The following is a 13,768-nucleotide window of genomic DNA, read 5'->3' as shown; positions in this document are numbered from 1 at the left end:
GTAATGCTACACATAACCGATCGTTCAAAAGGAAATCAAGTTCTAGACTGCTGGACGTGGTACATGTTCGTTGGACTGCCTATAGTCGTTGCCACGTTACTGGTGGACGTTCTAGCCGGAGCCGTTGTATATCCACTTTGTTCTGAGCCCGTAGTGTACGCGTTTCTGTCTGCCGCCATGATGTCCAGATACTCATCTTTGGAACGCATATGGGAGGCGGTTTCATTGACGTCGGTGGCTATGACAATCCTGGATCTGATACGCAACGTTTTTATCTATAAACTCGGTCCATGTATGTTTGACGGTCGTGAACTGTTCAAATGTGATGAGCTCGATAGCTGCTATCAGAATCTACTCGATTTGAGCGCACACAAACTAGACTCATCAGACTGTCCGATCAACAAAGTCGGTCGACACTGGGCATTCGCTCTCATGATTTCGCATCTGATCAGATTCTTCACCATAGTCTTTATTCAATGCTTTATGTTGATGCATAAACGTCATTTTCTAAGAAAAGGCGATGCGGATGGAGAGGAGGACGATGAAGATGTTCTGTTCACTAAAGAACGGAAAGTTTGATGATACGACAAAGGCAATAACAAAAAAATGTCTTTACATTGCGTGTTTTTTGTTTCTATTTGGGTCGCATCACCACGAAAGGAGCCTTGTGTCGCAAAAGCTATATTGCTATAATTAGCTGACGCTTTAAATGCTGGCCTTCTTGCTAATGCTGACGATGCGGTCCTGTTCAGCGACTAGCTAGGCCTACATACATTCAGGATTGTTTTTTACTCGGTGAGGGGCAGAAGAAAAATGGGGTAAGTGAAGATGAAGATGAGGATACTAAAGACTGGCTGGGGATAGACGAAAATTCTGACGGCGAGGATAGTTATTGAAAACGAAGAAGAAATTAATGTGTAAGAATTTGTATACTAGGCCTAATCATGATCTAGAGTAGAAGTGAGTTATGTTAACAGATTGTGTGCTCAAAATAATCCATTAATCAACATAATTATGCATTTTTAATCGTTGATTTTATATATGAAGATGATAATAAAATTAAAAGAAATTAAAGTGTAATATTTATTCGTATTCATTGTTTAAGTGTGTAAAATTTCATGTAGATCCATTAATAATAACTAATGGTATTCAATGAGAATGTGTTGTGGATATTGAATAGAACCAATGAACCACTGAACTTCAAAGGCTGGTTTCTAATTGTTGATAATCTATCGAAAGTAATCTATTGAATTCGGCTTATATCTTAATTGCCTGGAAGGAAATTATAAAGCAAGTTACATATTTTTGGAAAGCTTAGAGAATGGAGAATAATATTTTAATAATAATAATTAAAAAAAAATTAATTTCAACACAAGGCTCCTTCTGTGGTGAATCTTTGAATCAAATTACATGTATTATTATTATTATTATATATAAAAAAAAAGTATGAAGATTAAAAGTTATCGTTAATGTACAGCGTCGAGTGCACATGCGTGCATGATGTTGAAGCCAAGAGGATTGATTTTCGACGTATTTATTGTTTTATTCGTTGTAAGTGTTCCATGGAATTGGTTATTGTTGTACAGAGAGAGAGTGGCGGTTAATCGGGCCGAGATGACACAGCTTGTCAACAAATGTGAAAAGCAACAGAGACGAATCACAGAGAATGATGATACGATGAATGTTTTTGTGTCGTGGTTGCGAACAAATATCTTTATAGAAGAAAGAGACGAATGTACAGAATATCACAGAAACTATGTGGTACATCCGATCCTGTCCGTTTCGCCGGTTGAAGCGTTTGCCAAGACCGTTTCTAGCTTGATAGAGATTCCTGCTCGGACACTTGGAAAGGCAATGTCTGACTTTAACTTGAATTTCATAGGCAGAATTCCAATTTCAATCTGGATTCCTGCCCTATTAACATGGTCTTCTATGCTCATAGCTACAGTTACGTTCGTCTATTTACTCTGTCTAAAGTACAGTCGTCCAAACACCGTATTCGTTACTGCACTGTCCACGAAGAAATGTTGGTCGTCGCGAAACGGTAAACATCGGTTAAAAGTACACTCGTAAAGCTTTGTCACTCTGAAACGTTGAATACTTTTTTTTTCACACCACACCCACCACTATCAAGAAGTGTTTTGTGTATACACACACACACGATATTAAAGTCTATTTTTTTTTTATAAACTATTATTTTACCATGTACAAATGATATAGTATTCTCTGGATAATAAGTTCTCGAGCCGTGAAGAAACGGTACAAATATGTAATGCTCGCTTTCTACACTATACCGTTTTGATTTTATCAAGAAACGAACAATATTATTTGTATACACACGCGCACACACACGCCAGATAGTAAACTTGTTTACTCTTCTGACTTTTTGTGTGATTGCGCCCTCTGTATATTTTTTATTATTTACTCATACACAAAATGATTCCCACGGCTCCCATGATAATGAACAAGTCAAGCACCCTCAGTGTTAGCAGATAACGTTTACTGAACCGCGCGGAAGATTTGTTCGAGCGGGCGGTATCAAACAATCATTTATTTAATGTGTTTTCAATAGTTAAAAGATAACACTTATTTTATGTAAAACATTATTACGCCCTAATGTATTACTTTTAAGCTATATCTATTTTAACATGTAATATTGATTATAACGTGGAATACATTTGCACTTTGGTGCAATTGTATTCGACAATTAAAGTTTGTATGTAAGCGGTTTTCTGTGCATGTCTTCGAATAGAGTTTTTATCCGAATTCAGTAGTCGTCCTATGATTCTGCACACAGGATGACAGAGCCATGAACACACACACGCGCACTCACACACACAAGAAATGAATAAATAAAAACAAACAAACGTGATCTAACTTTTTAAATTTTTTTATTTGTTAAAACGATTTCCGAGTTAACGAAATTTAAATTTGATTGCAAATGAATCAAGTAATGCGCTAACTCTCGATCAGTTGATGACAATTTCCGATGAAGATTTGAATCTACCGCCGACTCTCAAACTGTCTTTGCAACAGATTGATCCGAGAGTTATAATGGACGAAGGCGATAGTCGTTGTGTAAGCTTCCAACATATGAAAGCGTGGATATTGGAACCTCACAAGTCTATTTTTTTTTTATAAACTATTATTTTACCATGTACAAATGATATAGTATTCTCTGGATAATAAGTTCTCGAGCCGTAAAGAAACGATACAAATATGTAATGCTCGCTTTCTACACTATACCGTTTCGATTTTATCAAGAAACGAACAATATTATTTGTATACACACGCGCACACACACGCCAGATAGTAAACTTGTTTACTCTTCTGACTTTTTGTGTGATTGCGCCCTCTGTATATTTTTTATTATTTACTCATACACAAATGATTCTCACGGCTCCCATGATAATGAACAAGTCAAGCACCCTCAGTGTTAGCAGATAACGTTTACTGAACCGCGCGGAAGATTTGTTCGAGCGGGCGGTATCAAACAATCATTTATTTAATGTGTTTTCAATAGTTAAAAGATAACACTTATTTTATGTAAAACATTATTACGCCCTAATGTATTACTTTTAAGCTATATCTATTTTAACATGTAATATTGATTATAACGTGGAATACATTTGCACTTTGGTGCAATTGTATTCGACAATTAAAGTTTGTATGTAAGCGGTTTTCTGTGTATGTCTTGGGCGTTTGGGCGGTATCAAACAATCATTTATTTAATGTGTTTTCAATAGTTAAAAGATAACACTTATTTTATGTAAAACATTATTACGCCCTAATGTATTACTTTTAAGCTATATCTATTTTAACATGTAATATTGAAATACATTTGCACTTTGGTGCAATTGTATTCGACAATTAAAGTTTGTATGTAAGCGGTTTTCTGTGCATGTCTTCGAATAGAGTTTTTATCCGCATTCAGTAGTCGTCCTCAATTCTGCACACAGGATGACAAAGCCATGAACACACACACGCGCACTCATAACTTTTTAAATTTTTTTATTTGTTAAAACGATTTCCGAGTTAACGAAATTTAAATTCATAAACAATAAATACAGTACAATAATAATTGAAATTCTATCATTAAATAAAACATTAAACAAACTGAAATTTCAGTCAGTTTTTTTGGAATCATAAAAAAGAAATGTTATGTGCATCCTTAAATTATAGCTACAATATAAGTAAACTACCTAAAACACAAAAAAAGGGAATAATAAAATTATTATTTAAAAATGGAAAAAGAGAATTACTAACAAACTGGAGACCAATTACATTGTTAAATGTTGATTATAAAATTATGGCCCATGCCCTATCGAGTAGAATACAAAAAATAATTGCCCCAATTATTGATTCCGACCAAAAAGGTTATATCAACGGACGATTTGGAGGAGAAAACATACGCTTAGTAGAAGACGTTCTTTTCCAGACCAATACATGTAACTTACCCGGAGCAATAGTTTTTCTAGACTTTGCAAAGGCCTTCGATTCATTAGATAGAAACTTTATTTTTAAATGCCTCCAAAAGTTTGGCTTTGGAATGTCATTTATAAAATGGATTACATTGTTATATACAGAAACAGAATGTATTATAGAAAATAATGGTTGGCTATCTGAAAGTTTTCAGATGGAAAGTGGAGTAAGACAAGGATGTCCACTGTCTGCTTTTTTATTCACACTTGCTGTTGAAATAATGGCTAATAACATAAGAGATAATCCTCTATGTAAAGGCATTATGTTACCATGTAATATAGATAATGTAAATGAAAGTACTGTTAAAATTTGTCAATTAGCAGATGACACCGTCTTATTTACACAAGACGAGACTAGTTTAAAACACTTTTTGAAAGAAATAGAGGTTTTTTGTAATATATCTGGATTAAAATTAAATAAAGAAAAAACTAAAGGAATGTGGATTGGTTCCAGCAAAAATAATGAAACAGCACCTTTTAATCTAACATGGACGAAGAATCCAGTTAAATTCTTAGGGATATATGTCGGCTACAATAAAAGAGTGTGCGAAGAAAAGAACTGGAATGAAAAAATCACTAAACTTGATCAGATATTGCAATTATGGCAAAAAAGAAACCTCTCTTTTTTTGGAAAAATAATTATTATAAAAACATTTGCAATTTCCAAACTTGTATATAATGCTAGTGTCATAAATGTGCCTAAATATGTATTCCCAAAAGTAGAAAAGGTATTATATAGATTTTTGTGGGGTAAAAAAAGAGAAAAAATAAAAAGAAAAACCCTTATAAATTCAATACTAGAAGGTGGTCTAAATATGGTACATCTTAGCACAATGGTTAGTTCGTTAAAACTTAGTTGGGTTAAGAGATTGTTAAGCCCTGACCCAGGTAAATGGAAATATTTACCAAAACATTATATGTATCCATTTAATTATACTGTCAATATTAGTGAGCCCAATTTTGAAAGTCATGTAGAACTGAAATGTATGCCTGAATTTTATAAAGAAATGTTAAAAGTGTTAGTGTATTTTAACAATATAAGTAATACATACCCGCAAAATGTAAACGAAGTTGAAAAACAACATTTGTGGGAAAACACTTTTATAAAATGCAGTGGAAAAACATTATATTTTAAAAGTTGGATACAAGCAGGGTATAAAACAATAAAAGATATAATAGTTAATCACAGATTAATGACTCCGACAGAATTGATACCTACCCTTTCAGAGCAACAAAATGGAATAATTGAATATTTTAAGATTGTAAATGCAATTCCCTCAAATTGGAAGAAAATATTTATAAACAATGAAAAAGAGAGAGACAAACAAGAAATACAAACAATATATTGTAAACAGTATAAAAATTCTTTTTATTATAAACACATTATAAACAATATATCTATTACTCCATTTTGTCAATCGAAATGGGAAACGGAATTTAGAAATGTGAACTTTAAGTGGAATAAAATATGGTTAAAAAAAGTCTATAGCATGAAACATGTAACAAAAGTAGCACAATTTAATTTTAAACTGCTACATCGGATTCTGGCATGTAAACAACGAATGAAGATATGGAAAATATCTCCTGAAGAAATGTGCGAACACTGCCAAAGCGAAATTGAGACAGACAAGCACATGCTTCTGAAATGTAAAAGTATCCAAAAAGTATGGACAACATTTAACAACATGATTATAAAATGCTATACACTTGAAGAAACCGTACATGATTGGCTAGACATTGTTATTGGAACAAAAAGTGAAAATGTCAATGAATTATTATCATTGTTTACTTTTTGTATTTATAAAACAAATTTTATTAAATCATTAGAAAACCATTAAAAAATGAGATCAAAAGTCGTCTGGAACTTGTTCCGATTTGAGCTAAAAAATCTTATAGAGAATCAATATGCTTGTAACATAAACAAGGCAAAAAAGAAATGGGGTAACGTAAAAAGAAAATTATTAACTTGTATTTCTTAAAATTACATGTATTAATTTTTAATTGTTTCATTATTATTTTAATTTTTTATTTATATATATATATATTTAAAACTTTATTTTAATGACATTTTATACAATTTCTATATATAACTACAATGTGTAATATGAAGAATGAAATAAAAGTGGGTTGCCCCCACGAAAGAGAAAAAAAAAAACAAATATATTATACATATGTATATTTTTCCTGCTTTAGATAACTAACCATTTCTGCTTTGTACCCCAAAGCGTTTATAACTATGCCTTTTCATTAGTTAAAAATTCATACTTGTACAACTAATGATGAAAGGTATTATTCAATTAAACCAACAAAAGACAAATTATTGACAATGAAACTATGTTCTTTTCAATACGCGAATGACAGTGCCACTAGAAAAAACCGCTATATCAAAAATGTTATTTTTGAATGGTAGAGTTGTCTCCACCATTCCTAAATTTTCGCTGCAGATATTAAATACGTCATTGACGTAATCGTCGAAAAATAGATTTTGGAACACAATAACGCGTTTGCATCTTTCAACATACCTCATTATTGTTTGTTTGTCTTTTGTTGGCTTCATTCGAATATACGTGAAGCCATTCCATTTTAATATATCTGCTACCTTAGCTGTGTCACTGTTATGTACAGCAGAGCACGAAGACGCTACAAGGTAGTCTACGTTTTTGTTGTCGACGTCTTCGGAATCAAAAGCGTAAGTTTCCTTAAAAGGTAGAAGTGCGCTTTGCCTGTGAAAGAAAACATGACGTAAATAAAGAATAATAATTTTCGGGTTTTGGGAGCATTTTCCTGCATGAACAAGAATAATAGTTTGTGAACCTACCATGAAAACATGCCTCTAGTTCGTTGACGGCGTTTAGAACGACCCGTTGAATGTAACGATTGTTGCTGCGTTGATTCTATATGAAATCAAATATATATAATATATATTATAACAATCATATTATGAGCAGCGTTAAATAGTATCGTTCGCCAACAACAATGCATCTATATATAAATTACCTTTGTCCACGGTTTCCTCTCCTTTCGGGTTGAACGGGTGCTCTTCCGAAGGAACTCTTACCAATGTACTATATGAATAAATTATATATATATCTATATGAATCGAATAAATAAACAAAAATGTAATGTCAAGAGAATAAAAAAAAACACTTACTGCAGTATTGGTATTCTTGTTACTGAAATTATAAAAAAAAAAAAAAACTGGTTTTATTATACAACTAATAATACGTGGTGCTGGTGCTAGTTTGCAACCAATTAAAACATATACAAGGCTTCTCGGAGAAGGATTTAATACTGGATGTGTTCAGGGTACACATCTAACTCGTGTTCTCTTTAAAAATTTATTTATCCCAATGAGCATCAAGTTTTTCAATATGAATCATATCTATCTATATATCTATATTATAAGTGAGAGACAAACAAACAGACAGACGTACACACTCTCTCACTTATAATATAGATATATAACGTTAGTATTGTATTTACCTTTAACATTATCTTTCCATTGTGGAACATTCTGAACTGATGTTCGTTGTACTAAAAACAAATTAAAAAAAAAAAGTTTACAAACCACAATCATTGTCATTATGCGTTGCATAACCCGGTAAAAGATATATTACAAAATATATATCGAATCATGCCCTTGCAAAACTATGGTAACATTATTTCTTCTTGATAAAACAAAAACAACAAAACTAGTGAACAAATAAAATTACGTTGCTAAAACAAAAAATATACATTTATGAATTACCTTCAACATCGTCCATCCACCACGGAGTCATCCACAATGTATGTTCTTGCACTTCACACTTAGCTGTTTGCTGAGACATATTAGTTAGTATACTGCTTGACTGAAGTGTGTGTAGGCTATACTGCTTGACTGAAGTGTATGTTGGCTACTGATTGACTAAAGTGTGTGTAGGCTATATACTCTCTTCAAGAATGTTGATATAAAGTTTGCGGTACACCACGTGTATTAGTTCTGAAAAGAACTGTTGAGTTTCTCGACGTTTCGATCAATATGCTTTGATCGTCCTCAGGAGTGAGAATGCAGAAAGTCCAGGAAACTTGGAATATAAGTGGGAAGGGTGGGACTGGTGTGAAAGCCAGAAACAATGGCAAGTTCACACAGTGGGAGGGATTGAAACTAGCTATAGCAGAGCATTGTTTCTCAAGAACAATAGTGAATGGAAACTTGCTATAGAAGAGCATTGTTTCAGATAGGTGTGAAAAGCAGGGTGAGACAAGCTAAAAACAATTGCATTGTCTCAAAGGTGTCTAATTTGACTAATAACAAATCCAATATCTTGATGAACAGTGTTGTGTTTGTAGATTTCAATAGCTTCCCTGGTTCGTCTGGAATGCCAAGAAGGAACGGTAGCAATTAGTTCAGCATCTTCCCAATTAACTCGGTGTTGTTGCTTGTGAGAATGCATAACTATTGATGATTTGTCTTGCTCTCCTCTTCTGGCATGGCCTTGATGTTCTTTGAGGCTGGTTTGAAGGTCGCGTCCAGTTTCCCCAATGTATACCTTTCCACATTCACATGGGATGCAGTATACACCAGGTTGACTGTGTTTAGCTGGTTTGTCCTTGTTGACTGGAAAGGATGTTGTTATCAATGTAAACCCTATAGACCCAATGCAACCCTATATGTAGCAAACATAATGGGTATACCTAGACAAAATTAGAACATAATTTATTTTTGTGGTAAATATCTCTGAAGACCTATCACAACAACATATCAAAAATGGAGGAAAAATGTAGTTGAAGAAATTAGTTTAATATCCATAAAACCAAAATGGCCGCTATTTACAGTATTTTTCTATATATCAGGTATAGTCTAGGCAATCTAGAATTTAAAGTTAAACAAATTGCGAACAAAGCTTTTATTTTTTAAATTGAACAAACATCACACTTTGGGAACATATGCAAATTAGCAGAAATATGCAAATTAAGTATAAAAATACAGGGTACCCATAAACCGCCAACAGCTAGTTGTAGAGAGTTCATTTTTTGTTTCTAAATAGTTTAGAATATATATGTTTGTATTCCTTCTTATAGAACGTTTTGTCCAAAAATGACCGGAAATGCTGTATCTGACCTCTGACCTTATTTTCAAAGGATTGTTGTAGCGTTCCATTTAAAATAAAGAAATATTTAGGTTGTGAAGCTCGTTAAATTCGTTGGCGTCAGCATCCCTTCTTTTACCAATTTTAACGATTAAGCTAACATCAAAACAACAACAACAATGATAAAATGCCCTGCAACTCTGTAACTACTTTATGACTTATCAAGTTCCGGGTCCGGATGGATATTGTATATGATGAAATGGGACTCTTTACTTTAGTGGCAGAAACAACATTTACTATGAAATTAAGGGTGTTGCCCGGGCCACTAGGGCAACACCCCTGGGTCCGCCCCTGAGTAATATATGAATATTTTTGTGACATCTTCGTCAATAATGTTTATGATGCATGTATACAAACATTAGCTCAACCCTAATGTTAAAGTTAGGGATATCATGAATTGAACATTGACTTTCCGTTTATGTTCTTGTTATAAAAATAGTTAACAGTTACTCAGTGATTTACTATAGAAGACATTCTCTTGCAAATGTCCACCTAGCATGGCGACTTGCAAAGGATGTTGTTATAAGTTTAAACCCTAGTTGAGTTATCTCCTTAAAAAGTTGCAAACGATTTAATGAAAAGTGTTCGGGAAGTGTCAATCCATACTCGGCGTGCTTGCGATAACCGTTATAAACCATCTCCGGCTCATAACTTTCTAGCTTCTTAGACATCAATCCAGATTTTACACATGGCATCTTGTCGATTAGGTTAGGTGAGGCAAACAACCACCAACAGCCGGCTGCTCCAGGTGGTACAAATATTTGTTGATTATCCTGAGTTTTAGGACGACCACTTATACACAAGCCCACAAATTCTACCTCTATGAAGTCAAAGCATTTTCCCGTCTTTGTTTTTTCAATGAGTTGAATCAGCTCTGGAATTTGGTAAAAATCTGCTTCAGATGATAAAATATCCCAATCTTTAAAGATGTATTGTCCCCCTGAAAAAATAATTCTTTAAACATTTTTTTGTTGAATATTCCATTTTAATGTAACATAATAGTTATCCACTTTTAACAAAAATTGGAACGAAAAAATGTATTTACCTGAAAAAATGTAATTTAAAGCAAAAAATTGTCAAATTGGCTGCCAGCCAATGGATTTTTGGTTGAATTTAACAATTTATTTTGTCATTTTACAAGTGAAAACATTATTTTTTTCGTTTTTTTTCTATGGAAGTGATTAACTTTATTAAAACTACAAAATAACATATTCAAAGTCTTATTTAATTAATCTTCATTTTTCATGTTTTTGGGGGACAAACCATCTTTAAATCCTTCAAGAAGAACAAGTTTTGATCTTCGTAGGAAATTCAAAACGTGTCGGAATGTAGGGAGGCCCATCTCCATTAATAATGTAGCGATTACACTGATCGACTGTAGAAGGAAGACGACCACTGAACATAGCACCAAGCATAGAATTTGGATAACGAGTTAGTGTTGATCGACTTGTAGTGTAAAAACATCCACCAACATTCAGCTCCAACACGTCGTCTATATGCGAATCCGGTTCCATGTTTCAAATTATCCGCCAAAAAAGCTAGAAGTAACTACAAAATGATGTCCCGGTTAGATTTTACGGCTCAAACCATTTATTTATGGATAGGAATTATGGTATGAAAAACAAACAAACGATATTATTGAGAGCAGCTCCATATCAGGATCCAGGGGCGCAGCAAAGAAACGGGATTTGGTATTTTTAGATAGATTTGTTTGTTAAGGTCTTTTTACCAGAAGGCCTTCATATCTTTTTAGCCACCCTAGGAATGGAGGAGGTCATGGTTTATCTTGCAGAATATCATATCTTTAACGTTTGCGTTTATTTTAGCAATATCGACTTCCTCAATTTGAATAAAAATTATTACAATAATATACAAAAGCTATGAAAGTTGATTATCAAATATAATTCACCCTTCTAGTCCCGCCATAAAAAACACCAGCGAAGAATTTATTCTTTCTTCGAAACAACAGATAGATACTGTATACAATATTTCTCCTTTTATTACGGAGAACAATCCAACTATACTCTATAATATAATGGTTTCGTTCTTCACCATCAGTTCACATGGCACGTATACAATCTCCTTACAATTCTGGGTTATTACGGTATCCCCACCCGTTACAATTTTGCCAGCCTTTTCCACCTCATAATAACTTCAATTTGACTATCATTTTCTGTCCCGGTCATTTCTCGTTCCCATCTCTAATGTTCAGTTAATTCCTGGCATTCACGATATTGTGCGGTCAATATTTCTAGCTTATAATTCATTATGTAATATTTATACACCAACAGATGTGGTAAATAATAATCTGAGAAGGTAGAGTTAAGTACTTTTCCTCTCTGTATTGCTTGTTTGTTAAATATAATTGTATACTTATTATTTAGCTTTTTAGATAGTGTTCAGTATACTTTTAATTCACATATTATTTCAACATTATCGAAAAATGTATAAATTTGTGCTAAACACGTCATGTGTTGTTACAGCCCCATGTCAACAGACAATAACAGCGTACCATTCTCTTATTTATTTAACACAATGATTAACTTACACAAGTGGCTAAATATTATTGCAAGCCTGAATGTGATTTTCAGCAAAACGATGTCTCGGTGGTTGAAGTTAGAAATAGCCTACACAGATTTCCACTAAACCACCATAAGCGGAGTCTGCGATTCTCCGTATCTTTATACTTTCTATGTGTCTAATTTGTATACTACAAAATACATTGAGACTATAGGCTTTAACAGTTAATTTATTGAATTACTGTTTTAAAAAAACTACCATTGAATTTTCAAATAAAAAAAGCAGCAATAGGCTATACACAGTTAATTTAGTAAGATTGTAATAATGATAATAATTGTTCTTTTAGAATAGGACTCGACTTTGAACAATATTTTAACTTTGCTCCTACACAATTATGTGAATATCCACCTGTTAACAGCCCATTTTTGCGGACTGACTTATTGATTGTCTCTTTAAAAGAAATTGCAAACGATTTAACACACAAAAAGCCTTAGGGAAAATGGCAATCAATATTAGGCATAAGAAATGGAGCCACAACATTAAAACGATACATTGATCAACTTTAAGGATGCCATAAAATGATTAAAACAAAATGATGCAAACGTTACAAACTAAACAAATCTTGAAATCTGCGTTACTAAAGAAATTTGAACAATTAGTTAGGCCTACACGTTATTTACACATTATATATATAGTGGGCGCAGTGGTCTCTTTGGTAAATGTCCATCTATCCTTCGAACCTAAGCAAGCAGTTTCCAATGTAAATCCTAGTTGAATTATTTCTTTTAACAGTGTCAGATGATCTGGTGCGTACGGATGGTAAACTGTCACTAGATTTTTCTCGGGCCGTTGATAATCCTCGAGTTTTGAAATTCCCAGTTTTAGTGATGGTAGTTTACAGAATATGTTTGGCAGATTGCTAGATACACACAATGTGGATGTTGACTTGTCTACCTGTATAAAGTCTAAACATTTACTTATGTTTTCCTTATGAATGTGTTCTTTCGCATTTCTTATAAGTGGAAGCAGTCCTGGAATTTGAAAGAAATCCGCTTCACTGAATAAAATATCCCACTCCTTAAATCCTTCAGGAAGAGTAAGTTTTGATCGTCGCAGGAAATTCAAGATGTGTCGAAATGTAGGCCCATCTCCGTCAATAATGTAGCGGTTATACTGATCAACTCTAGAAGGAAGACGACCACTGAACATTGCACCCAGCATATTTGGGGAAAATTACCTAAAATACTGTACCTACTAAGCTACACTAAATACAACTGTCAAAAAAATTATAGTTAAACTCTAAAAATATTTTTGAGAACTGCTGTGTCGGTTCCATGTCTTAAAGGAAAAACGAAATGATTTTTTTCAAAAGAAGACTAGTTCCATGCCCTTCCAAACCTCGCTCCTCGTTATTTCATGGAAGGATAATCGTAAGTATAATAATGTTCATTTTACAGATTTCTTTTTCCGAAAATCTGTTCTCAAATGGATCCGAAATCAACAACACAAACACTATAAATGAGTTACTAAGTTCTAAAACTAGTAGAGAGGTATACGGTCTAGTCAGTCGTGATTATAACAATGGTTAACAATGGGGATAGTATAAGACAATAGAGTATATCATTTGATGAATTAGTT

General features: G+C 33.4%; 1 protein-coding gene across 1 annotated transcript; it reads right to left on the bottom strand.

Annotated features, from left to right (window-relative positions):
* Nucleotides 1-12,802: 12,802 nt before the first annotated feature.
* On the bottom strand, nt 12,803-13,351 carry LOC144838280 (BTB/POZ domain-containing protein KCTD6-like). The gene has a single exon (XM_078693622.1). It carries the CDS (start codon nt 13,349-13,351, stop codon nt 12,803-12,805), a length of 549 nt encoding a protein of 182 aa, XP_078549748.1.
* Between the last annotated feature and the right edge of the window lie 417 nt (nt 13,352-13,768).

The sequence above is a fragment of the Antedon bifida genome, chromosome 3 (genome assembly GCF_963402885.1).
Source record: "Antedon bifida chromosome 3, ecAntBifi1.1, whole genome shotgun sequence".
Lineage (NCBI taxonomy): Eukaryota > Metazoa > Echinodermata > Crinoidea > Comatulida > Antedonidae > Antedon > Antedon bifida.
Note: the sequence above shows the minus strand (reverse complement) of the source record. Positions and strands in the feature narration are given on the sequence as shown.

Bases quoted from the DNA above. Each gene is read 5' to 3' on its own strand.
- LOC144838280 (XM_078693622.1), bottom strand. From the start codon at position 13,351: ATGCTGGGTGCAATGTTCAGTGGTCGTCTTCCTTCTAGAGTTGATCAG.